General features: G+C 32.1%; 1 protein-coding gene across 3 annotated transcripts in view; it reads left to right on the top strand.

Annotated features, from left to right (window-relative positions):
* Positions 1-27,183, top strand: part of LOC106464866 (thrombospondin type-1 domain-containing protein 4-like) — a 152,302-nt gene that overhangs the window by 71,499 nt on the left and 53,620 nt on the right. For all 3 annotated transcript variants that reach the window (XM_022392658.1, XM_022392657.1, XM_022392659.1), the window contains exon 3: positions 17,972-18,138. In XM_022392658.1, coding sequence (XP_022248366.1) covers positions 17,972-18,138 — 167 coding nt within the window. The remainder of the gene's footprint in view (positions 1-17,971; positions 18,139-27,183) is intronic.

Below are 27,183 nucleotides of genomic sequence, written 5' to 3'. Positions count from 1 at the left end.
TAGATAAAAATTATAATAATAACATAAAAATAGATAAAAATTATAATAATAACATAAAAATAGAGAAAAGAATTAAAATAATAACATAAAAATAGAGAAAATGATAATAATAACATAAAAATAGGTAAAATGATAATGATAACATAAAAATAGAGAAAATGATAATAATAACATAAACATAGATAAAATTATAATAATAACATAAAATAGATAAAATTAAAATAATAACATAAAAATAGAGAAAATGATAATAATAACATAAAAATAGGTAAAATGATAATGATAACATAAAAATAGAGAAAATGATAATAATAACATAAAATAAATAAAATGAATAATAATAAACATGCAAGTAATTAAACATTTTTTGAAGTTGTTTGTCGTCTTCATTAAATAATACTTCATAGCTATCAGCAAGTATTTGACTTAACTGATATTAATTGCTAAATGTTATTTAATATATTGATCAAATATTTTTGTATGTATAGCTAGGTTCTTCTTGATAGATCTTTAATGTACAGGAAAACATTAAGGCATACTTTCCAAAATTGGCAGAGAAACTTAAACCCACAGCAAAACATGTATTTTTTCCATTATAATTCAAGATGTTTTCAAATCTTTCGATTTTAAGTCATTCTACATCATTCCAACTCATTTCAGTTAGTTTCATGTAAGTTCTGGTTTTAGTTTGTCGATCTGGATGTCTGTGAAAGGAGCTTTAAGAGTTAAAATGAAGAACTTATTTCCTTGAAACTTATAATCAATCTATGTGTATCCAGCAAAGTTAAATTAACGCATTAATTATTATTCTAGTTAGCCACGTGTTCTGATATCCATACTATGCGTTAGATAAGAAGATTATACCAGCTGTTTCCATACAAGTAAGATGATTAGCAAAATACTAGATGAGGTATGGATGTAATGGATATCCCGAACATATCTTTGGACTCCTTCAATAACGTAATAGAATTGAGCAACTTAGGTATGATATACAACAACATATGTGTTATTTCATTCCGATCCCGGGGGACCGGTAAATGATTAAGCCCTCTCGTCAGCCAAGAAAAAAAGAAAGATGGTAAAAAAATGAATAATAGAAGTGTAAGCGAGCAAGTCAGCACAGGAGGCAGAAAACGTGGAAATGCAGTATGTGCAAATTCTGAGAAATATGGGTGAACACTGATCAGTCTATATCACGTAATGGAGATATTGTGGGAAATGACAATGAATATTGCGAGTATTAGGAATCGAGATAGATAAATGGGGGAAGAGGGGACATCAGCATCTCGACGTGGTCGGGATTGTCAGCTGGGAGAGACAAGGAGAGGTTCAGTAGGTGATCAGCTGATGCCAAAATGCTTCTTGGAGTGTGTACAGTGATGGTGAGAACATCGGAAAAGATGAGATTTTGGCCGTGAAAGCATTTATTTACATAGCGAGTGCGAAGGTGTAACAGAATGTGAGGAAGTTGATACGGCGATAAACGTCGGAAGTGTGACTAGGGAGTTTGACACCAAAAGCAAGCCGAAGGGCATGATACTCCAAAATCTGGAGACGAGAGTAGAAGGCAAGAGAAGTGGAAATCCAGGCTGTATGTCCATAGGTCAAGCAGGGTCTGATGAATGTCTTGTATGCGTATAGCAGAAGTGGAGGGTTCAGGCCCCAGAAGGTACCATTGAGAGAATGGAGGAGATGAAGACGTCGAATAACCTCAGCAGAAAGAGCAGATGGGTATGGCTTCCAAGTAAGATGCCTATCAAAGACAATGCCAAGATAGGTCACGGAGTCGGAAAGGGGGATCGGGACGATATCGACCCGGACAACAAACAAAGACGGATCGCGGCAAGAGCGAAACTTACGATGTGATGGACCAAGAAGAATATTTCGTGTCTTAGGGACATTGAGGGATAGACGCCAGCAGCGACACTAATACAAAAATGAATTTACAGCAACCTGGAGTAGCTTATTGAGTGTGGACATCGTGGAACAATGGGCTACCAAAGCTGTGTCATCAGCATATTGAAACAACTAACCAGGAGTCTGGGGATATGATATAGTTAAAACTGGTTATTTCAACGATCACAGTCGTTATGCGTTAAGGAAAGAAAAATAATGGAGATGTTGTATAAAAGAATCACTGGAGAAATTTTCTTAAAGATAATGTTGAATTGTGATCCAACAAAGAACAGATGTAGTGAGATTGCTGAAATGTTGCCTTTCAAAAATCTTCAATACATAAGTTCAGCTATGCCAGTTATACAGTAGAGAATCGCGTGTATTTTCATCCGGTAATATCACTTGATTAATTAAAATTTTTCAAAGGATCAAAGCATAACGGAGTTCCAATACTCTCAGAATATCCCTCTGCTCCGTTATTTCTAAAGACGTTATGTAAATGTGGCCAACAAACTATAGTTTCGATCGCTCGTAGCTTTGCTTCGAGTAACACTTTCTCATGTCTAAAAAGAAAGGCAAAAAAAAATTAAATGCTTACTGACTCAAGAAGTACTTCTTGAATTCCAAGATAAACGTGATACGCGTTGTTAAATATATATAAAAAACAATATATAACCTGTTTTGGTTTCAAGGCAACGGCAGGTTGGACCTTAGCAGAAGATAGGTGTGCATTGGATGAATAGCCGATTGTCACTATCTTGCAACATAATTATCAAAAAATTCAACACGTACATTCACATATTCCTGCTTACTGTGTTTATCAAAATTACTGATTAATGTATAATTACTTCTTATCTTTTATAGTAGCATTTGTTTGGTGCCGTTTCCTGTGTTGATTGTGAAGCACTTCAAAGTTTGTGTTGTTTTCAACCAGTTTGCATTTTTTCAAAGTTTTCCATAAAATTCAATTAGTGTTGCTAATTTTTATCTACACGCAAAATCTTGTTGATGACATACAGCCACGCGTCTCTTACTCTCTCTAGAATATTAATGGTATTCAGGACTTTGTGAACATTTAATATAGCCAAGTTCATACTTACGTTAACGAATGTAAAAATTTTATGCTTTTAAGTTTTTATCTAACTATCTACTTATTTTTTATGGTTTAAATTTCGATTAAACCGAGAAAATCACCTTACTTTTGTTGAATATCTTTACAAAATTTCCGAATAACAGAAATTTTTGTTATCTTAATACTTTAATTGTTACTTAATGAATTTCAATCTACGTAATTGTTGGACTCAGTGCAGTGTTATAATTTTACGTTAATCTTATTATGCTACCAAGTATAAACGTAAAATGTAGTTTTCTATGATCGTATTTTTTATTTCCATACCTTGAAAAAATTATTATAAAAACTTTTATTCGGAAGTCAAAAAAGCTATTAAAAATTAAAAGAATAAAATACATGTTTGCTAACATTACTAAACATTTTATACACTTATTGTATAATGTGTGTGTTTTGTCTTTCAATTGTACGTGATGCTCTAAAGCTAGAATATGTTCAGTTAAATATCTGTATCTATATATATATAGAAACGACAGAACGATCCTTACATAGTGGCCCCCAAATGGCATGTCTGCGGACTTACAACGCTAGAAACCGGGTTTCGATACCCGTGGTGGGCAGAGCACAGATAACCCATTGTGTAGCTTTGTGCATAATTCCAAACAAACAAACAAACCTTCCATAATGCATATTTGTTAGAAATAGATTTAAACAAATAGTCTTACTAGAAATATATTTAATATTCTAAATTCACCATTAGTTTATATAAAGGAAATTTCGTTATTAATTATTGGCTTACGTTTGTAAATACAATTTTTATGACTTCCACGATAAAAAAAATTTAACATCTTTATCTAAATTGCAAGCAAGTTGAATGTTAAATGTTAAGATAAATATCCTGCTTGTAAGTAACATGAAATCTCAAGCACCCTTCACTGAACTTGTCACACTCACTCAAGCTACATCCTTACCATAGTCTCTGTTCTGTGAGTTCTAAAAAAAGGATAAGCCCAAAGGGGATATATATATATATTCAGTTATTCATATTCCATTTTATTTGTACAATTGTTATTAGCCCCTCAGTAGCACAGCAGTAAGTCTTCCGACTTATAACAATATTAACCGGGTTTCGATACCGTGATTGGTACAGTACATATAGCTTATTGTGTAACTTTGTGCTTAACTAAAAGTAATTGTTATCTTAATTTTTTAATCTTGTGTTGCTGTTATTAACGGGTCACCCGGTTTTTCACTGCTAGAGGCTTTGGGTGTGAAACGTTTCAACCTATTATGTCACTTTTGGCTAATGATATGAGCTTACTAATTTCATCATAATAACATGGCAGTTAACAAAACAGTACTATATACTTTTATATAGTATTGTTTGATAAACATCGGTTAGAGAGTAATTTGTAGCTTTCAGAGATTAACATGATATCCTGGGTGGAACATTTTTACATTTCTTCACACTCAATTCTGGGTGGAACATTTTTACATTTCTTCACACTCAATCCTGGGTGGAACATTTTTATATTTTTTCACACTCAATTTTTCATCGTCTGTCTGCAATCTTCCGGAAGTTGTACTGTGCACGTGTTTTAATTTTACGCTTTCGTTTGATCTATAAAAGTTTTGTTTGTTTTTTCCGTTCAATCAATTATAAAATGTCACGTTACCATGTTCATTTTTTTCCTCTGATATTTATAGATTAACTTGATAATTTAAAGTTTTTCACATTCGTTTCGTTTTTTATTCATTCCTAAAATTGCTCGTGCCTCTCACGCAGTAATTAACATACCTGGTCTGACATATCCAATACGAGAAGAAAAAACTTACTGAATAAACTATTGTTTTGTATCTGATTTTCACGACGTTTAGGGACTATAATTTTAATGAAAAAACAAGTTATATGAAAACATATTGAGTGGATAAGAAAATACAAAATAACGTATTATGACAAATTTTAGCCTCAATGACTATACATCACACATTTTAGCACTGGTTTCCTATTGCCACAAATAAAATTTTATTTCTTGCCACTTATATCATTTTTGTATCTGGAGATCATGTCTGTTTCCAGTATATTTTGAGCACTTGAATCGAGGTATTTTTGTTTTATCAAAAAATGAAGAAAACTACAAATAAAAACTGAATAACAGAATGTCACTTTGAGGTATCTCATTTTGAAATTAGAAGCAAATATATTTGATCTCTCCATCTACTTGTGCTTCGTATTTTAAACCAAAAAAACAGTCTTCGCTCTCTAGCCTGTCATAGATTGGTTTATTTGTTGAATTTCGCGCAAATTTACTCAAGAACTGTCTGGCCGTCCCTAATTTAGAAGTCATAGACAGCTTGTCAACTCTTGGGCTACTCTAATCAAATAGGGGAATTGGCCGTCACGTTATAACATCCCTACACATTGACACATAGCTGAATTTGTAGAAAGGGATCCGAGTATAAAAAGTGAAATCTAAACCGTTATTTGACAGGCGAGCTATTAGATCGATTGTCAACAAATCTGTCTCACTTATAGCCATACCCAGGGGAATAGCATAAGTGTTGGCTTTCGGTTCTGTGTTATCCCTTATACCTTCCCCGTGCATTGAATGGGTAGATCAGCTAGTATAGCTCTAAACAGAACATTCTATAACAGTTTGTAAATTTGATCACACAGAGTATTAGTTTTAACGTTGGTATTCCGAAAGAAATGTATTGAAATAACAGGAAATACAATAACAGGAAATACCATAGTGAAATAACACGCATTTTACATACAAGAGATCTGAGAGACGTATTCTAAAGTTTGAAAACTAAACATAGAAATCGTGTGAACGTGTAAATAATTAGTGAGGTTTTCTACCATCTTAATCTTTTATTTAAAGAAACAAAATCAAATCAAAGACACATCCATGACACTTTACAATGTTTTGCACAGAAGTATAGTTATATTCATACAAGTTTTAAATTTGATTAAAACAGCAGCATCGTATTCTTGTTAATTATCATAACTAGATTTGGTTGGTTGGTTTCTTTAAAATGAACTGTAGTGTACCTATAATAGTTACTAATTGATACAATCATTCTACCAGGTGAGTTTAACTGACACTTTTTGAAAACGGTAATTGTTAAAAGTTTAAATAAAAACGTATAATGAAACTAATAAGAAAATAATTATCAACATCATATTGATATTAACCACCACAATATGACGCTTCAAAGACGTCATTGAAACTGGAATAGCGTCTTTGGACAGTTTTATTCGTGATAGACTTGTTGTGATTAATATCTGTTTCGTCAAATAATGTAAATATTAGGTAATTAAAACTTTTAAATCATTTTCTTTTCTTTTATTTGATGACATATAACTAATACACTTCAAGGAAGGCATGTTTGTTTTTGTTTTTAATTATGCACAAAGCTACACAAGGGCTATCTGTGCTCTGCCAACCACGGGTATCGAAACCCGGTTTCTAGCGTTGTAAGTCCGCAGATATACCGCTGTGCCACTGGAGGGCAGGAGGAAATGTAAAGAATTTTAATATTCATCAAAGATAGCCTAACTGTAATTATATTCTATACTGTCAGATTCTACAGTGAATAGATAATGCTTGCGGCCGCTATTAATTGTTGTTGTTGTTCTTATGTTCAGTTGATAACCAATCTTCTTGTGAGTGGAAAATTTTAAAACTGTATATACGTAGGGTCAGTGGAGCTTACCTAGAAGAATATATAGGAAGTGGCCGTAATGTCCTCACCAAGTTTGATAACAAGTGGACATAGATGTGAATTTTTTATACACGAGTTTCCTTTTTTTTAACTTTGACATAAAAAAGCATGTTTGCCTTAAGCTTGAAACGTATGAAAATAGAATGTTTAACTTTCGTGTCCGTATAATCACATTAACATATGTGGGCGTTTATTAGATGAATATTACCTACTTTATAGTAGACAGGCAGGAGTTGTTACACATGTTACAAACAAAACACACCAGCTAGTTCTTGTGAAAGTTGGTTTAGCGTGTTAAAATCTTCTTTACACGTGGTGCAAATAAAACTGAAAGTTTCTTTAGAACTGTGAAGAGCAACCAAGATTATCTGGAACAGATAGAAATCAAAACAACTTGTAGAAGGGGAAACGGGAATTGATAAGACAGAAAAAAGAAGACTCATGTGGATTTATTGACATCATTTCTCAATATATATAAACACGAAAGAGAAGTTTGTCAAACTTGTCTTTGCAATATCGTCGTCCTTCTTTGAGGTAGGACGTTATCGTAGGTTTGTTATCTCTGTTCCAAGAGCGCAACTGTAAATAGTGGTCGTTAAAACTTTTCAGTAGTTTACGCGGAATTTGTTTTACTAACCCTAGACATAAAGTAAATTCAACGACGCTCGTTTTACCCAGCCTCCTCCTCTAAATTATGATTGGTCGGCCGTCTGCCGCTGTATAAAAAGAAAAAGGAAAAACATGTGGTCCTTGTGTGCTTTTTTGATCAACTAACACTGTGTGGTGTCCTTATGCTCTTCAACATCTATTAAACATTTTTACTTCCCGACAAAATCCATTTATACAGACGCACACACATGTGTGTAACATTTTTACTTTTAGTTCTATTATTCAGTTTTTCATAACCGTTTTTCGTTTTAATGTGGTTTTACAAAAGCTGTTCTAATGTTACTAGTATATATATGGTTATTGTAAAGAAAACTGTATATAACTGAGAAGGTTTTTGTATGTGTATAACTCAACTTATCTGTTTTGTATTTATATACATTATACGAACAAAGTATATGACCCTTTATAATGAGTCAGATAGAACAAATATCGTTTAAGATTCCATCCATGTGATCAATCTTTCATCAAACTTCATTAGAAATCCAGATTACATACTCAGTGAAGCCACTCAAGTTGAAACATGAGAGTGATAGCGACGAGCAATACAAGTAACAACAGATTGGCTTATAGCAACCTGATTCAAAATTCTTCACTCTTGAACTGCCTGAGGAGATAATGTTCACTGCATTTAGTAATTTTAATATGCAATTAGTTTCTTAAATAATATTATTTATGTCTCTCTCTTTTGATTAGCACTTTATTGTAGTTGCACGTAGTCATAATTTATAATCATTTCTGTTCCACATTCCAGAACTAATGACATATTTATTGAATCCGTAATGAAGACGAGTGTAGTTCTGGTTAAAGCTTTAAAATATATATATATAATACGAAATGTTTCACACAATCATGGTGGAATGTGGTATTAAGTTGCCAGAAACAATTCAGATATTGCAACTTTAGTAATTAAAATTTTGTTTTCTCTAGATATTTTGTTGCGTCATTATTATTCTTTATCGTAAAGTTTAATTTCAGATTTAAGACAAATTTCAATTAACAAATTACCATGTTTTAAATCAACGCTTTCATTTAATACTTTAACCTGGTTCAAAGAAAAATAAAGTTCTGTTTTCTTATTCAAAATCATATCGCCCGGGTCACGAATTTTTTTTTTTTTCATTTGTTCGTATATGATAGATCACTGAAATATAATTGAGTTTTGGCCGAGTAGCGTTTGACACCTAGATAGCGCTACTTAAGAAAGTTCCCCCGAATTATACACAACGTCTTTTCACAATACTTCTTTTGAAAGCAGTCAAAAATGAGTGGTTCCAAATATTTTTCTTTCTTTGGCACGTTACCTTTTGGAACTTAGTATCTTATAAAAGTTTCACCTATGCCTGCAGGAACATTTAACGTGTTGGTGTAAGCTAAACGGTGGGGTAGGGCCAAGTGAGAAAAACAAACAACTGAGAAGCAAGAACTTTAATACTTTTATACTACCATTTGTATTTTATTGACAAGGAGGCCTGAAAAAAAAGGTAGAAAAATCTATCCGGCGGGTCAGCAGACTTACTCCATGTGTGGGGAAACGGGTTGTCTTAAGACCACTCGAAACGACTCTCTAGCTTTAAATACATTTACTTATCCAAGAGGAAAACATAGAAGGAGGCCTAAGTACTTTTTTCTTGGTATTTTCTTGCACTATGAACATAATTCACAGACAAATAATAGCCATTTCAAATCCACGTTTCCCTTTCTTAAACCCCGCTGCGATCGCAGTGACATCTAAACACTATACGAGTTCTTCATGCCTGTTACTCCGTCATTATAGAAAACACACACAACTGGACTGTATTTTATGACCGTCTATGGTAGAATTATGAAAAGAAATTGAATAACTTTGCTCTGCTGTCACTTCTAATCTTTCTTAAGAGTCAACTTATCCCGTAAGTGTATTCGGATAAAGACATGGCCCTCACTGATCATCGTAAACGGCAATTAGTTAAAGCTGGTTGAAATGGTAAGACTTTAGGATCTCTATTCTGTTTCCATGTCCAGAGATGCAAGAATAAAATGTATAAAACTGTATTGAAACCCTGAATATGTGGTCATAATGTTCTGTGTGTTGATTATATCATTAGCTTTTAGTTTACTTCTAACAGGTGTAATATGCTTATCACTTAATATATTCTAAAGTTTGTAAGATTTTCGAGTCAAAATGCATTTAATTTAACGAAATAAGAGGAATTAGAAGTCAACACAAATTTAAACAATAATTATTTGTGTATAGGTAACTTTGAGTATGTATGAAAGGTGGAATCACAAGAATGCATGTACGTCGTAAAGAGGACTAAAGTAGTTTTCTTTCATGTAATAACAAATATATGTACTTTCAAATAATCTTTTTTCTGCTCAGTGAATGACAAGCCTTGCCATTCTATGTATATTTTACAGATATCAAAACTAACTTATTTCAGCGACACTTTTAAAGCTTTTTCTCTTCTTTGATTTTGATGCACCTGAGGTCTGTCTATGTTGTCAATGGATTTTTATCAAGTAAAGATATGTTTTAGAAATAGTACTTGAATTTCTTTAAATGAAAAAAAGCATTTTTTTATGTTTTTCTGATATTTCTATTTTGTCTTTGAATAATGTATATCACGTACTTGTTACTATGTGAACCTCACCTATTTGTCGTAATAGTAGTTCCTCTTGAAGGAAACGCTCGCCCAAACAGTAGAAATACTAAGTTTCATGTACACAGATTCGAATGATATAAACAAAACCTGGACACTTTCCAAAACCATGATCATATAACAGAATAATTTCCCCTGGTCATTTTTTTTTTTCTTTTATGTAAAAACGTACGCTAAGTTCGGCTCCGAGGCATATAGTTCATGATTATAAGCACGGTAACAAGAAGGCAGAGACGTTTGCGATAATATCAGTAATTTTGTTTGCTCGATCTCTCTAAAAGCATACGCCAGTAAGTATGCGGATATATACATTTAGAAAATTCAAGCACAATTGCTAGATCAGAATAGAGCGAAATAAAGTAGCTTACTTAAGATGATATGACGAAAGTTAATTAAAGCATCCTGGGCAAACAAAAATGTTCCTGTGATTGAGCTTGGCTTTATATTTTTCACATTTCTTATGATGTGGTACCAGTAACAATATCAAGTACCACTGCTTATTGAACCTCGATAAGTTTCTCGTTTTTCTCGTGTGTTTCAGGTGTAAGTTTATGGGCTTCTAACGCTAAAATTTAGGATTCGGCTGACGCAGCGCAGATAGCCAATGATGTAGCTTTGCGCCTAGCACATTATCTTTGGCTTGTTTGCTTATAAATTTACAATATTTAAAGTTATTTACTAATTAGGCCTGGTTAAAGATTTATTTTTATATAAAACAAGGAGCAACAAACATGCGTTAGAAAAAAAAAAGCAAGCAATTCTCAGGATATAAGAAAACATGTCATTTGTGGGCAAAATGTCGAATTCTTGTCTGACCACAAAAGATATGCAGTGACTAATGTTTAATAATCAAACATTGAAAATTAGAATGTCGAAGTACATTAGCAAATAATCATGTACATTATGTACGATCTTCCCATTAAATTATAAAAAAATGTCGAATTTGTCTGTCCACAAAAGATATGCAGTGACTAATGTTTAATAATCAAACATTGAAAATTAGAATGTCGAAGTACATTAGCAAATAATCATGTACATTATGTACGATCGTCCCATTGAATTATAAGAAAATGTCGAATTGCATTTTATCGTAGTGTCAATTGCGTATAGACAGTTGACTCTTATTAACAGAGAAAATGTGCTTACAGCTTCCATGTAAGCATGGCCTGTTGAAATGTTTCGCTTCCCCTACAATCACATTATAAGTTTAAGTCTCTAGGTAAACGACTAACAAATAGAACTGAAAGGTAAATAAATGGTGACATGAAACGATATATTTCTAAATTATTTCGTAAATACTGAGGTGACTACAGAAGGGATTTCATTGACCGATAAACAAAGAAAGCCATACATCTAGGCCTTAGGCCCAAAAGTATAGAAATATAATATTAGAAATTACCTAAATGTTGATATTTCACTGTGACTTTGGATACTCCATATCATTTTTACTTATAGTTTTTGTGTTTAGAAACGGAAATCTGTCCTTCGACTTTATTATTTCTCATAGAGTATGATTTATCCATTATGATGTATCCCCAGAAGTCCGTATAACAAAAAAACACTGATCCTCCTGTGTTTTAAGTATTTTCTTCAGAAGTTACTCGTTTCTTGGATGGTCAGTCACAGAACAACAATATATCAAAATTACTCAAATACTGTTGAAGATATGTGAATTACATTTTTACAGGAACAGTGAAGCGACGAAAAAATACTTTTTTTGAACTTGTGAAATATTTTCAATTTTAAAATCCATTCTGTAAGTTTTAAGTAACGTGATAAAATATTTCAGGCGTTTTATAAAGCAGTCATCAGTGTTTATCAACGTATTTTCCATTTTAAAATCCATTCTGTAAGTTTTAAATAACGCGATAAAATATATCGTCGGTGTTTATCAACGATTAATGTACTTAGAATATTTAGTCTTCATTCTCGCTTCCTACCATGTACTTAGACAGCACCTCAGCAGAATAATTAATGATAGTTCTAAAACAAACAGTCTATCTTGTATTTTTAACAATTCTGTAAAATTTTACGAAAGCGTTATAAATAATTCACATCCAAAACGGCGCGCTCTACTTTTAAATGCGCAAGAGCACACTGGTGCTGTTTTGTGCATGACTACAAGCTCAATGGAACAATTGATCAATTTGCTTAATTTTGAGATGAGAGAGCATTTCTTACGTCTCCTTGGGCTACGTGGAATATTGTTAGCCCAAGTGGACCTCATAAACCATCATTCTCATGTTAGATCATAATTGGACTAAGTGATAAAGTAGGGAGACGTACAGACATGGCATCTGTAATAGACACAAATAGAGGTGTGTTAATACGTCTCATTACTCTTGTTACCAGAGGTAAGCTAACCATATCTCCACTCCTAGAGGTCGCGACATTATTGTTAAGATATGACAAGCTGTCATCAAAGAAAGCTTCGAAGAGAGCTTTCTAAAATGGGTGTTTTGAAATATCAGGCTGTTTGGCTCGTAAATCATTCGACCATCGGGGGGATATGTCGCAGCAAGAGCTCGATGCAATCATATTCTTTGCTTTCTTTTCATAAAAAGGCCTTCAAATGTAATTCTCTGCACGCCATAGAATACGAAAATAAAAATTTATAAGTCTCTAGCCTACAACGTAGGCGAGCTGAGAAACTATAAAACATTGGTAGGCTCTATTTAAATTGTATTTTCTAACTGGCAGACGTTCCAGACGTAGAAGTGACGTTTAGTTCTAAAATATGCCTTTTTTACGTTTAATTTAATAGATAAGCAAACCTTAGAGCTGTAAATACAAATTACATTTACGTTCCGGTACAAATCTTACCTCAGACATTTGATACCCATGTTGTGAAATCACACAGTGAAACAGTCAAAGAAAAATATTATTCGGCTGCTCATCGGTTTTATGATTTCACTTAATGTCGATTGTAATTCATTTGATATGACGTTTTACTTGTATATTAAAAGCCAAACTTAGGCAACCAAATAAGGATCCATTGTGAGGAAAGTTACAACACTCCTCTAAAGTAGCCGCTTGGGCAAGAACCTGGCGGCTAAAAATGTTATTACTGTCAGTTGAAAAAAGGCTGTTGTGTTACATTTTGTTTTATTACAAACAAAACAAAAAACTGCTGCGTAAGAATGAATAAAATAATTCTTTACGAGTCAGGTTCTGCACAGTGGATAAAATATAGCTAAATAAGCAGTAACTGTTCATGCAATAATAAGTACAACCTCTTTAAAATTGATGAACATTAAGTTTTATCCAATCGAGCGAAGTAGTGTTTAAATACAGACTCTGTACACAACACATTACGTAAAAAAAACATAAACTATAATGTTTATGCGAACGAAAATGAACTTATTTATTGTGATACGCATTCCTTTGTGATTTGTTTTAATAAAATGAAAAACAGCCTCAAATAGTAATTCAAATATTTCCTGTGAAAGTTCTTGACATATTTCATTTTGTCACTTAATATCTAAATCAGAATGGAAATGTAATTATAAGATATATTTCCTTTTAATTATACATAGTTATATAAATGTAATAAAATCAAAATTGATATAAGCAGGTAAACTCACAAGAGTGTAATTCCATTTTTGTAAGTAATGTTTGACATCATACTAATGAAGGAGGGAGTTAAGTACTATACTCAGTTAACAGATTTAAAACGAGTAAATTTCAGGTTTCAATGTCTATAGTTTGGCTCCTATTAAACTGTAATAGCAAACAAAATTTATCCTGTTTAATAATAATTACGTTATACATCTATTCTGCTTCGTTAGGAACAGCTGTAGACGGTGTAAGGTAGATTAGGTGTGGGATGTCGTGGGTTTAATCACCTACATTTGGCCCTAATTTTAAATCAAACACATCTGTCACGAAGATACGGTTCGTTCCATCTGTTCTCTAGTTTATTTTGTCTGTCATATCCCTACATATACAGTATAAAAGACAATTATGAAAAACTATGAGTAATATTTTGTCCCTTACAAAAATCACAATCTAGTTTTCATCACTCATACTTTATGTGTATCACTTGTGTGTTTTTTAGAGTAATTTCTATTACCCTATTTTACCAAATATAAATTTTGATAAGGGAATTTCATGATTTGTTAAATCTTATTTGACACGACTCACAGTCTTGACTCTGTTATTAGCTTTTGTCATCAATCACTGGCTTGACTAAAAAATCACCAATGTTTTTAGAAAGTATTTCCATGCGTGTACCCTCTGCCCTTTAGAAGATGTTCCATAAGATCCAAGAAAGGTTTAATTGGGTTCCAGGTTAAACCTTTGGAGTGAATAAAGCAAAGTTTGGATCTTTGGATATTTCTGAGGCCACTGCAAGACATTGCACGCTGTATTTGTGTTGATTTATCAAACTGAAAGAGGTATGGTCTTCTCATTTCAAATTCCTTCAATGCAGGAACTGCAGAATTGCCCAGCTTGTCACAGCACAGCAAGACATTAGTACAAGGTTCATCATTCGTACATCATTATATTAATTTTTTCAGACAAGTACATTTGTTGTAAACAATTAGTAGCAAGACTAATCACTCCACATGATGATTTCTCTATTATTGAATTCCCTAATTACGACTTTCAGTATACCGTGAGAGCTAACAAATTGTATTCAAGTGTTATGAGGAATGGCTTATGGGCTGCAGCTCGTCTAGACAATCCAACAGCATGACTATCTCATTCAAGTGTTATGAGGAATGGCTTATGGGCTGCAGCTCGTCTAGACAATCCAACAGCATGACTTTCTCTGCACACAATGGATATTTTTGCTCTCTAGACTTAAACTCTCAATAAGTTCGTAAGCGATATATATTAATACCAAGTGTGTGATTTTATCCTAAAAACATTCTAAAATGCTATATTCTGAAGATTGATCCATCTTGTAAACTTTTCACAGTGGGTTTGTTAGGCTGGCTGAAATGTCTTGGACACTTATAACACAGATGCTGCATCCATAAACCTACTTTTTGAAGCTCCATGAGCTTTTCTTTCCGCGTTACACGTTGACTCCAACTTGACCTTTATAAACCATAGGTTAGGTCAATGTGCACCATTCGACTCAAATGCAAATTTAGTGTAGATGGACTCTTCAGTATATAGGAGGATAATGTCTTGGTACTTTACTTTGCAATATTGTGTGTGTGTGTGGTATGCATCATGGAAACATCCAACAATAATTTACATATATCTTAACAGCCGTAATAACGTTACAATATAAATGATAGCAAAAAAAAACTGTATATATATATATATATATATAAAGTAAAAATAAAAAACTGGTAACTGAAATAATGATTTTATTGAATACTTATTTACCTCGGAATGTTTATCGATTTCCATTTCCTGTTGTTACAGCAGCATAAAAAAACTCATTTTGTATATATCTCATCATACTCTAGACTTGTTTACTGTTTTCTTGTTTTACACATTTTGTTCAGGCTCTTGGGATTACTTTTAATCTATAGAGTAAACTTTTATTTTATTTTATACTTACCATTACATTACTTGTAATTATTACATTAATTTCAATACCAGGCTTCAAACACAGAAGACCAAAAATAAATTAAACGCACAAGTGGCTGTTAACTTAGGTTGTAAAACTACAGGCCAAGGCTATGTCATAAATGCTGAACTAAAATTAAGCTATAAAGTGAGAATGTCAACAATAACTGTTCTTTTCAAGCAGAGAAAAGCTGTTATACAAATGCCTCTCCTAAATCACGTGATAATGTTGTTTTTACAACTGCTAGGTTTAAACAAATATTAATATGTTAACAAAATTGTGTTGAATTACAATGCACTCTAAAGTTTTTATGAAACTTCCTTCAACATTCAAGGATTTTAGAAACTAGACTTTGTATCATATAATAATTAAGGGGCCTAATTTACTGATGAGCATACAATGTTAGAACAGTTATTTTGTAAAATTTATATGCAACTATTTTTACTAGGTATCTCAAACAGTGCATAATTGTTTCCTGTTTAGCGCTAACTCTGTTTCCAAATGTTTTTGTTGCTGGGCGTAGCCTAGTGGTTAGCTTGGCCAGGCTGTAAGTTCGAGGATATATGGTTTTCCTCCTGTTTTCGCATAAGAGCTCCTCACTTTGAGGTTGTAGGTGCTCTATAACACTGACAGTCTAATCAGTCAGACATGAGTACTCCAACAGGTGATGGTGGTCCTGCTGACTAGCTTCTTTCCCACTAGTCTATTACTTCAAAATTAGAGACACATATATACAAGTAGCCCCTTTGTGTGTGTTTTTTTTTCACGAAAAGTATAACAAAACAAACAAACCAAAGAACTTTGCCCGTCACAAGTACTTTGTCTCACATTATTTTATCTCAGTAGACGTAACCATCTTGCTTTTGTTTCCTGAACTCAGAGAAGTCCTGACGTAGTATGTATTTACATATCTACTTTTAACAATTCAATGAGTTAAATACGACCAATTTGGTTATTTGTTTTAGCGCCAAACTACACAATGGGCTGTCAACGCTGTGTACACCGTGAGGATCGAACCCCAGTTTAAGCACTATAAGCCACCGTAATTTAATATATTTAATTTCCCATATTTAGAGAAGAAAATCATTAATGTTTTCATAATAAGTTGCTTAATAAAATGTCTTGACGTTGTTTTATCTGAGGAAGGTAATTTTCTCACAATACTTTGATTAATGCTGTAATAATATTGATTGCAAGTTTTATCATGAGATCTCATAATTCGGACGCTTTCAGTGTTAATGTAACACCAATGAACTTTATAAATAACATCAATTATGATTATTGCCAAAAGTTTAACAATCAACTCGAAACTTTCTTACACAGCGTAATAACACAGCATATAATAACCTTTTCTCAAATTCTCTGTCATGTCAATAAATAAGTAATGTTATCTCTGTTGAGTTGATTTGGTCCTCTCGACAAACTGACTAACCTCAATCGACAATGTAGTTTTTCCAGACAACCCGTAGTGACTCGGAATCAGTGATTTTTCTGACCTCACAGTTCACTTGATGTTATTTTGAAGTGCTATTCCAGATAAAACAGAGCCACAAACCTTTGATATTTGCCAGATTTCTTGTTTTTACAACTTCTTTGCAGCTGAAGATACGAAAAACTTGTCAAAGTTCAAAGTGTAACTGTGCGACGCATTAGTTCAGTCGTACTTTGTGAATTGTGTAGACAAATGAAGGAGACTTAACTTCAAACCTGGAATTGTACTAAAGAAGAAAATATTCTAGCGTATATATATTTTTTACCCTTAAAAAGTTCGATACAAATAAATTTACATAATACATTTCTAATGCTTTACAGCAGTTGGAAACAAAGCACCCCTCCCCACACACACACATATACAACACATACACACATTAGTCAACTATATTTATATTGCATCTAATTCAATCATGAAAAACAAAATCAGGTATGAAACGACCTGACAATAATAACTTATATTCTGGTTTACTAAAACAAGTAATAATTATTAGAATCTGCAAATCACAAATTCGATATATATATATTATATATATTTTAGAATTCTTGAATGGTTGTTGCATTTCCAGTAAGTATTTCGCTGTAAATAAGACAAATAATAACTATACACACACACATACACTAATATATATATATATATATATTCATAAAAGAATATTTTACTAAATTATAATAATACACAATTAACATGGTATTCATTCTTTTCCAATGCATGGTTCTATCGTAGTTTGTAAATTGCTTGCTCTCTCTTGCTACCCTAATATTTTACAGTTTGACACAATGGCTGTGGGAAAATATATCATATTTCAGAAGCTCCAATATGATGATAATAATTCGTATCAATTTAATGGTGGTTAAGTTAATGTCAACGAACAGTGACTTTAGAAAACCAACATAGTTTCTGTACTTAGTTTTGAGTTTGATTTTTCCATTTTTTTTTCTTTTTAGGTCGATATACACAAGAGACATCAACATCTTGCTTCTAGTAGAACAACCTGGTCAACTAGAATTGGGGTATGGGGCAGTTGGAGTAACTGGTCAGCCTGCTCTCGGACTTGTGGTCGAGGAGTATCAACTCAGAGCAGAGAGTGTCTTGTAGCGCCACGATCTAGAAGGTAAGGTATACAAGAATAATAGCAACATAATTTTTAATCATTGGAATTAAATGCACCTAAATAAGTGTAAGATTGGTTATATTTTCTTCAGTACTTTTGTCACAAAATTACGTTCAATGACGTTAAAAAGTTAAACGTTTGCTTTCACATATACTGCCCATTTTAGTAAAATAATTAGATCTTCTCGGAGATTGCCGTTTAGATTAATATTTAATATTTCAGTACGTGTTAAACGATACAGGAAATATTCAATGATGATAATGCATTTTGTTCTTATATGTTATATAGAAACCCTACGTCATTTCCTCTTTCAAATAGTGGCACATGACATGTATGCCCACGCGTTTCTAACTTGAAAGAGGCGTTAGATGTGGTTATCACCTATTCCGAGTTCATTCATTCCAAACATCGTACTGATGATAGTGGCATAAGCATCAAATATTTAGTATGTTTAATCATTTGTGTTCTAATGACAGCTTGTAGCAGGTGCTTAAGTAACTACAAACGCTTCTAGCACTAGCTTCTCAAAATATGAAGGTGTTATTTGCTATGGATAAAATAGAATAGTTAACAATTAGATAAAAATGACAAAATTACTTTCAAATGTTATAGATAAAATATAATAGTTAACAATTAGATAAAAGTGACAATAAAAATTACTTATAAATAGTATAGATAAACTATAATAGTTAACAATTAGATAAAAGTGACAATAAAAATTACTTATAAATAGTATAGATAAAATGTAATAGTTAACAATTAGATAAAAGTGACAATAAAAATTACTTTCAAATAGTATAGATAAAATAGTAATAGTTAACAATTAGATAAAAGTGACAATAAAAATTACTTTCAAATAGTATAGATGAAATGTAATACTTAACAATTAGATAAAAGTGACAATAAAAATTACTTTCAAATAGTATAGATAAAATGTAATAGTTAACAATTAGATAAAAGTGACAATAAAAATTACTTTCAAATGTTATAAATAAAATAGAATAGTTAACAATTAGATAAAAGTGACAATAAAAATTATTTATAAATAGTATGCAAAATATTCATCCCATTTACTGAGCGTAGCATGTGAAAAAAATATTTTTCGTAGTAATGAGAAATTATTTATAGGAATTTTGGTTAATCATTGTGACTAGTTCAAGATAAGAGAGAAGAAATATATCCTTACTGACGTAGAAAAAAAAGTACTCATAGCTTATTGGTTAGCGTGCTGGAGTGAGAATACAAGGGGGCTATGGTTCGCGGTTCCGTTACCACAAAACTACGCTCCGCATTTTTGGGGCGTGGGTGCGTTACAAGAGTGACGGTCAAATTTCACTATTCAACTAGAGTGGGCAACAGTTAGCAGTAGAAGCTGTTTTGACTACCTGCCTTCCCTTTAGTTTATCAGTACAAAATTAGGGACACGACAAATATCATGATAGTTTATTCTTGTAATGCTTCAGCAATACATACTTCTCATCACAAACTTTCAGTAAACATGCATGCCTGTTATGTTTCACAGAACTGCTCGACAGATGCAAGGAATACGCCTTTGTTTTCTTTTCTTCCTTATTATGTATCATCACGTTTTGTTTTGAAACTGACACTCATTATTTCTTTTCTTTTGAATGCACGACTGCCAAGTTTACTTTTAAGCTGATTGATAAGATATCAACCATTCCCAAACAAAGCGAAAGTCATGAAAGCATTACGTTGTTGAATAGAAATTCAAGATTATTTTTTCATGATAAGATATTAGAAAACGTTAATATTTAATGATATTTTACCTATTTGGAACACATATCGAAATAATGTAATACCTTTAATCACCTGTGTTTTGAACAAAAAATCTATTTGCAGTTTAAGACTGTAAATGTAGAAAAATTACATTTTACTGTCAGACTATAAACTACAAGATAATGACGTCATTATTCATTTATTTTCTTATCTTTCAAGTCAGGAAAGGATATTTCGAAATCAATAGAACGCTGTTTTCCTATAGATTGCTAAGTTTTTTAACTTCACTACCTTTTGGGACATTAAGAGAATTTACTTGCTAAGGTGAGGTACGCCTGTCACAAAAAATGTATTAACTAGACTTTTTTAATACCTTGTTATTATTTTTGAGAATTTCGTTAGCTTATATCGACCTGAAGTTTAAGCTTTCAGAATTTCTCGTCGTAAGATCAGATATTTGGTGTAGATTTATTCATTTGAATAAAGCCCCTAGTGGCTCAGTATTAAACTTAAGGACTTCTGATGCTAAAATTGAAAATAATTCGTACTGCAGCTTCGGGCATAACAATAAACAAATATAGAAACAGAATACTTATTATTATTATTTTAATACAGAATTACAAAATAAGCAGAAATACTAATTTTAACATTAATGCATCTGTTTCCAATTAGGCTTACCATATACCGTATTGCCCCTAATTAAAGCCCCCTTTGTAATTATCGCACCCACTTATTTTTATAAAGCTTACATTATGTGACTGCAATAGTAATCCAACTTATAATACTCTACTATAATCCACCTTATTACTGTAATTTTGACAGCAATAGTAATCCAACATATAATACTCTACTGTAATCCACTTTATTAATGTAATTTTGACAGCAATAGTAATCCAACATATAATACTCTACTATAATCCACCTTATTAATGTAATTTTGACAGCAATAGTAATCCAACTTATAATACTCTACTATAATCCACCTTATTACTGTAATTTTGACAGCAATAGTAATAGAACATATAATCCTCTACTATAATCCACCTTATTACTGTAATTTTGACAGCAGTAGTAATCCAACACATAATCCTCTACTATAATCCACCTAATTACTGTAATTTTGACAGCAATAGTAATCCAACATATAATTCTCTACTATAATCCACCTTATTACTGTAATTTTGATAGCAATAGTAATCCAACATATAATCCTCTACTATAATCCACTTTATTACTGTAATTTTGACAGCAGTAGTAATCCAACACATAATCCTCTACTATAATCCACCTTAGTACTGTAATTTTGACAGCAATAGTAATACAACATATAATCCTCTACTATAATCCACTTTATTACTGTAATTTTGACAGCAACAGTAATCCAACTTATAATACTCTACTATAATCCACCTTATTACTGTAATTTTGACAGCAATAGTAATAGAACATATAATCCTCTCCTATAATCCACCTAATTACTGTAATTTTGACAGCAATAGTAATACAACATATAATCCTCTACTATAATCCACTTTATTACTGTCATTTTGACAGCAACAGTAATCCAACTTATAATACTCTACTATAATCCACCTTATTACTGTAATTTTGACAGCAATAGTAATACAACATATAATCCTCTACTATAATCCACTTTATTACTGTAATTTTGACAGCAATAGTAATCCAACATATAATCCTCTACTATAATCCACCTTATTACTGTAATTTTGACAGCAATAGTAATAGAACATATAATCCTCTACTATAATCCACTTTATTACTGTAATTTTGACAGCAACAGTAATCCAACTTATAATACTCTACTATAATCCACCTTATTACTGTAATTTTGACAGCAATAGTAATAGAACATATAATCCTCTACTATAATCCTCTTTATTACTGTAATTTTGACAGCAACAGTAATCCAACTTATAATACTCTACTATAATCCACCTTATTACTGTAATTTTGACAGCAATAGTAATAGAACATATAATCCTCTATTATAATCCACTTTATTACTGTAATTTTGACAGCAATAGTAATAGAACATATAATCCTCTACTATAATCCACCTTATTACTGTAATTTTGACAGCAATAGTAATCCAACATGTAAGCCACTTTTATTACCGTAATTTTTATTTTAAAACTAACATACACACACTTATTGAAATCAACAAATCACATATGAAAAATTAGCGCCTCCTTTTACAGTTTGCAACACTTTTGGGGGCGTTAATTAGGGGCAACACGGTATTTTATTGACGTAATGTTAAATTCCGTGTCTCGATCCCTATGGTGGGCACATTGCAGGTAGCTTTGTACTAAATACCAAAAGAAGCAAACAATCCTTACAAATCCACGTCAAATACAGTACGCACATAAGCATACACCAAAAATGTTTAAATGTTTTAGAGATATATAATGCTGGATTTGTACTCTAAGAAAATATGAGCATCTCACATGGATAAATTGTTTTAAAATGCTTCAAGGTCGTTGTAGAGAAGCAGAGATAAATATTTGTTTGAATCCCGATCCTGATTGAGTTTTGTGCACCATGTATCCAATATATGCAAAACAAATATTTTCTTAATATTACGTGTAGTTATTACTAAGCCTTGGGTGTAAAAGTATGAGAAGAAAATTTATCTTAAATATATTTAAAAAAATACGTATATATATAGTGAAAGTTTTAGTAATTCTCATTAATATGCGAGTTATGATATTTATTGGCTAATTATTAACAATACTTTACAATATTATTCATATTTCAATTACTATTATTAATACTTAAGAAATGTATTAAGCATTATTGATAGTTTTGTCAACTTTGGTTGCGTTTTGATACAAATTTCAAAGCTTATCTTACTTTTTTTTTTGGACAAATCTGATTTCGTGTTTTTAGAAATATTGCATTAAATCCGCCTAGCGTTATCAAAACAAATAGAAAACTCCAGTTAATCCATTAACTAATCATTACTTGCATGAGTTAATGCTTTGTTTCTTAAGCTACGCAAAAAGCTATTTGTGGGATTATGTTGATGACGTCACGAGTTCATTGCCGCATGGTTGGTGACATCATTGGTCCATTGTGGCGGTTAGGTTTTCTAAGCTGTTATATATTTTGTGTTTTAAGCCTCGACGTCACGAGTTCATTGCCGCATGGTTGGTGACATCATTGGTCCATTGTGGCGGTTAGGTTTTCTAAGCTCTTATATATTTTGTGTTTTAAGCCTCAGAAGTTAACTTTTTTAAAGATGATTTAGTTTGGGTATTTTGATTTCAAAATCACGACTAAACTTGAAATTGTTATCTAAAAAAGATTCATTTTCTGTACAAGTCATTTATCATAATCCGTGTTCTCTTATAAAATGACTTCAAATGATTAGAACGTGGTTTAGATTTAATATAAATAGTTAACTATACCGGACTGTGAAAAACTACTTCGAATGTGAGGCAATAAAATCAATGTAGGTTTCGGGCATCACCCATTGGTTAGTACACCGGAATGTGAATTCGGAGATCCATGGTTCGCGTCTCGTTACTGCAAAATCGCGCTACATACTTTGGGGTTGTAGTTGCCTTATAAGAATGGCAGTCAAATCTGAATATTTGAAAAGGATAGTCCGAGAGTGCTGTTGACTAACCTTCCCTGTAATGGGTCAATATCTGAAACACACTTGTAGAGTGCAGTATTCTTAACTCTGAACCTTATGAAATAAGTTTAAACCTAGCAGTCTCCAGCGATTTCCCAGTTTGAGTTTTCATCGTTATTATAATCAGTTTGTTTCTGAGGATATAAAGCTGCTTTCAATTAGTTTTGTAACCCTACGAGTTCAAAATTATATATATAAAAGTGAGAAGGAACCATAAAAAGATTGAAGAAAATATTTGGTTGGATTTGATATATGCGAAAATTCGTTATCAAGATATTTTAAGATTGAGTTCTCAATGAATATTGGAAGACTTGCAGATTCTAAAACCTGCAGAGCAATCCATAAACAACAACAAAAAAAAGCAATGATTTGATACAAACAATTTTCCATGAAAGGCAGAAACTTTACCAGGAAGATTTTACAAACGACACTAGTTCTAAGTTTACAGAAATCTAATCAGACATTTGGTACAGAAAACGAAACTCAAAGTTACTGATGATCACAAACGGATTAGAGCCATCAGTGCCATACTCTTATGAAAAACTGTGTTTAATCACTCATTAAGTCAAATCATGCCTAGCCATGAATTATAAACATACATATGTTGTTAAAATTAATGTTATTTTTATTTACAGATACTTTATAATTAATTTAATTCTAGCTGCAAAAAGGTACAAAAAATATGAGTGTTTACTTTGTAGCTGAATGTGCAATTGTAAATGAATGATTTGTTTGTTTACTGACTACAGAGGAATTTTGTAATCGTGATCTTTTAAGTCTTAAAATTTTTGTGTTTACATGCTGAAAACTACATTTATTAAAAACGTGATTAAACATTTTTGTTCACTTTTACATTTGTATAATAAAATAAGAACAGGAAGTATTTGAAATGGGTACGCAGGCGCACGAAAATGTTGTCGAAACAAATAATATATTGACAGCTAGCCCTAAAAATAGTTTCTAGCAATATCAGTCTATATTAGAAAATCGTAAAATCTCTATAACTGTCACGCTGTAAAAACTATAACTGATTTTAAAATAAATGTCAGCATTGAGGTGAGTGAAAAACAATGCTCATACATCGTGAATTGTATTTTGATGACAAAATTTGACTGATGATTTGATAAAGTTATTTACTTATTTCTTTATTTATTTGGAGAGCGAGGTTAATCAAAAACGGTATTTGGCAAAAGCTACTCGTGTGCAGACTAGCTTAACAACTTGAGTAGACGACAGGGAAAACAGGAGGAAACCGCTGGAAGATGTCTTTCTTGACTTGATCTGATACTTTCTAGCTTTCTATTTTCACGATGGATTCCATATGTACTCGTTCATCGGCTTTGACCTAAGAACTCGTGTTCAAATACCCGGCTGTTACTAACTAAAAAAACGCAATGCCGAATAAGTTAAAAGTTAACTTTGGCAGCTAACACGGCTATCTTTCTTCGTGTGATTTTTTTCCCCTTTCTTTGTCTGAGTTTACAAATAAAGAAATGAACAAGTTCTATAATATCGAAGAGAAATAACACATCAAAAGTTATATAATACCTGTCAGTTTTACAAGGTCAGTAAACTTACATGTTAGAACACACTAATTTGATTTATCGTGTTTTTTAGGGTAATTTCAACGATCAATGGCGTTTGCTTCAAGATCAACATTGCACTTACTCTTATTAGGTATATTTAACTGCGTCGAACACATGATAATTTGCGTACTGATTAAATATTGTCAAAGCTTTGTACAATTATCTCTACGAAATAAAAAAAATATAAGGAAGAAATAACCCAAAGAAAAACACTATAAGAAATACATATGGTTTGAGTTAAGTATAAAACATGTTAAAGTTAATTTCATAAATATTTCTCTCATCTTATGGTTAAAATATTTCAGTTAATGCAGTTTCCTATTTAAATGTATAGTGAAAGAGTTTTAATTGTTGAAAGACTCAAACTGACGTTTACAGAGAACGATATAAAACATATGTTGCATCTACATATATATATATATACATTACTGTTGGTCATCTTATGACATTCGCTGATCTACTTTAGAAAAATATCATCATTTTTATTTGTATACTCAAAATACCAGTTACATTAAGCACACTGGCATATTGTGTCTGAACTCAGTAAGTCAGTGTAAGCATCTCAAGGATGAATGTTTTCTATCATTATAGCTACCAACATCGAAAAGTACTTTTTAGCTAGTTTAATCTGAGATAATTCATAAAATATCTCATGTTTATTAATGTCTAATAATTCGTTTACGCAAGCTTTTCAGTGGCAAGTCTGAAGTCTTATAACGTAAAAACCGGGTTTCAATATCCGTGGTTGGTACAGCCTATTGTGTAAACCTGTGGTTAATAACAAACAAGTAAACATATCTTTATGATAGGTGTATAAATAAACACTTTTAAAACATTCAACTTCACACTTCACTCTATATTCTTCAAACAGGAAACATCGTATTCTACAAGCGTAAAAAGAAGTGAAATAAAATATTGCGTGGGTAGTTTATCAAACTCAATAGATCATTTAGTAAAAGAGCGAATTTCTATGCGCTTCGTCGAAAGTTTATAAACTATGTCATTCTATACTGAAGAAGTAGAGTTAATTTCCAGAGCCTGATGGGTTTTCAAACATAAACGTTCATGTATTCTGTTTATTCATCTTCTAGTTGCGTTTGTTAACTTCAAGTATTTTAAGCATTTCATAATTTTCATTGATCAAAAATAAAGTGTTTAGTTTATTGTTAACATTGACTGGTCTTATTCATTGTGGTCTAGCTTGTCTCATTCAATTCCATTTATCAAACCCCCTGAAACGTTCTGTTCGCTACTGAGATATACTTACCTGAACGATTTTATTATTTAACTTGAATACAACAGAGTAGGAGAGACATAATAAAGGTTTACGCTGTGACCAGGAATTCAATAGCATAGATATGTAAGCTGTTAGGATTTATTCTGTCTCTCCTTTATACTTTATTGTTCTTAGAAAGTTTTTCATTTTGTTTATTCTGTTGTATTAAAATGGTTTTCTCCACTAAAGAGAATGCATCATCAGGGGGAAAAAGATATCTACTTGGGCAACGACTATCTTACAGAACCTAATAGAGGCCTTAAAAATCCCTCTTTTAGGTAATTAATGCTCACCAACTCTCTACCAAGGAATTCAGCGTACAGTTATCCACCTTTTAAACGAGTGAGCCTAATTACCAATAACATTAGCTTACATGATACTATCAGTTGGGAGAAGAAGCTAACGACCTGAAGTCACTGAGATGTGGTTGAGCCTGAGCACTGTTTTATCTTTTGTAGAGGTTTATACAAGGCATCCATGTTGCTCCGAAACTCATAACTAGATGACCATGGCAGTGGCAAGACGAGAGGAGAAGGAGGTCAAAGGTGGTTCATGTTGATCAGAGACACATCGTACTATTAGATCGTCAAAAAATTAATGTCGCTTTTTTTAGCTGAAAAAAATCCGAACAACTTATATATCAAAATAAAACATTTATTAAATGAAATAGTCTCCATTCTTACAATCTTACAAGCAGGTTGTTAATGCCCTGATTAAAAAATCACTTGGCTTTGAAGCAAAAAACATAGTCGATAACCTATTTAACACCTTCTACATTTGCA

This window comes from Limulus polyphemus, unplaced genomic scaffold (genome assembly GCF_000517525.1).
Source record: "Limulus polyphemus unplaced genomic scaffold, Limulus_polyphemus-2.1.2 Scaffold1765, whole genome shotgun sequence".
Classification (NCBI taxonomy): domain Eukaryota; kingdom Metazoa; phylum Arthropoda; class Merostomata; order Xiphosura; family Limulidae; genus Limulus; species Limulus polyphemus.
The sequence above is the reverse complement of the archived record's forward strand: the minus strand, read 5'-3'. Positions and strand labels throughout refer to the sequence as shown.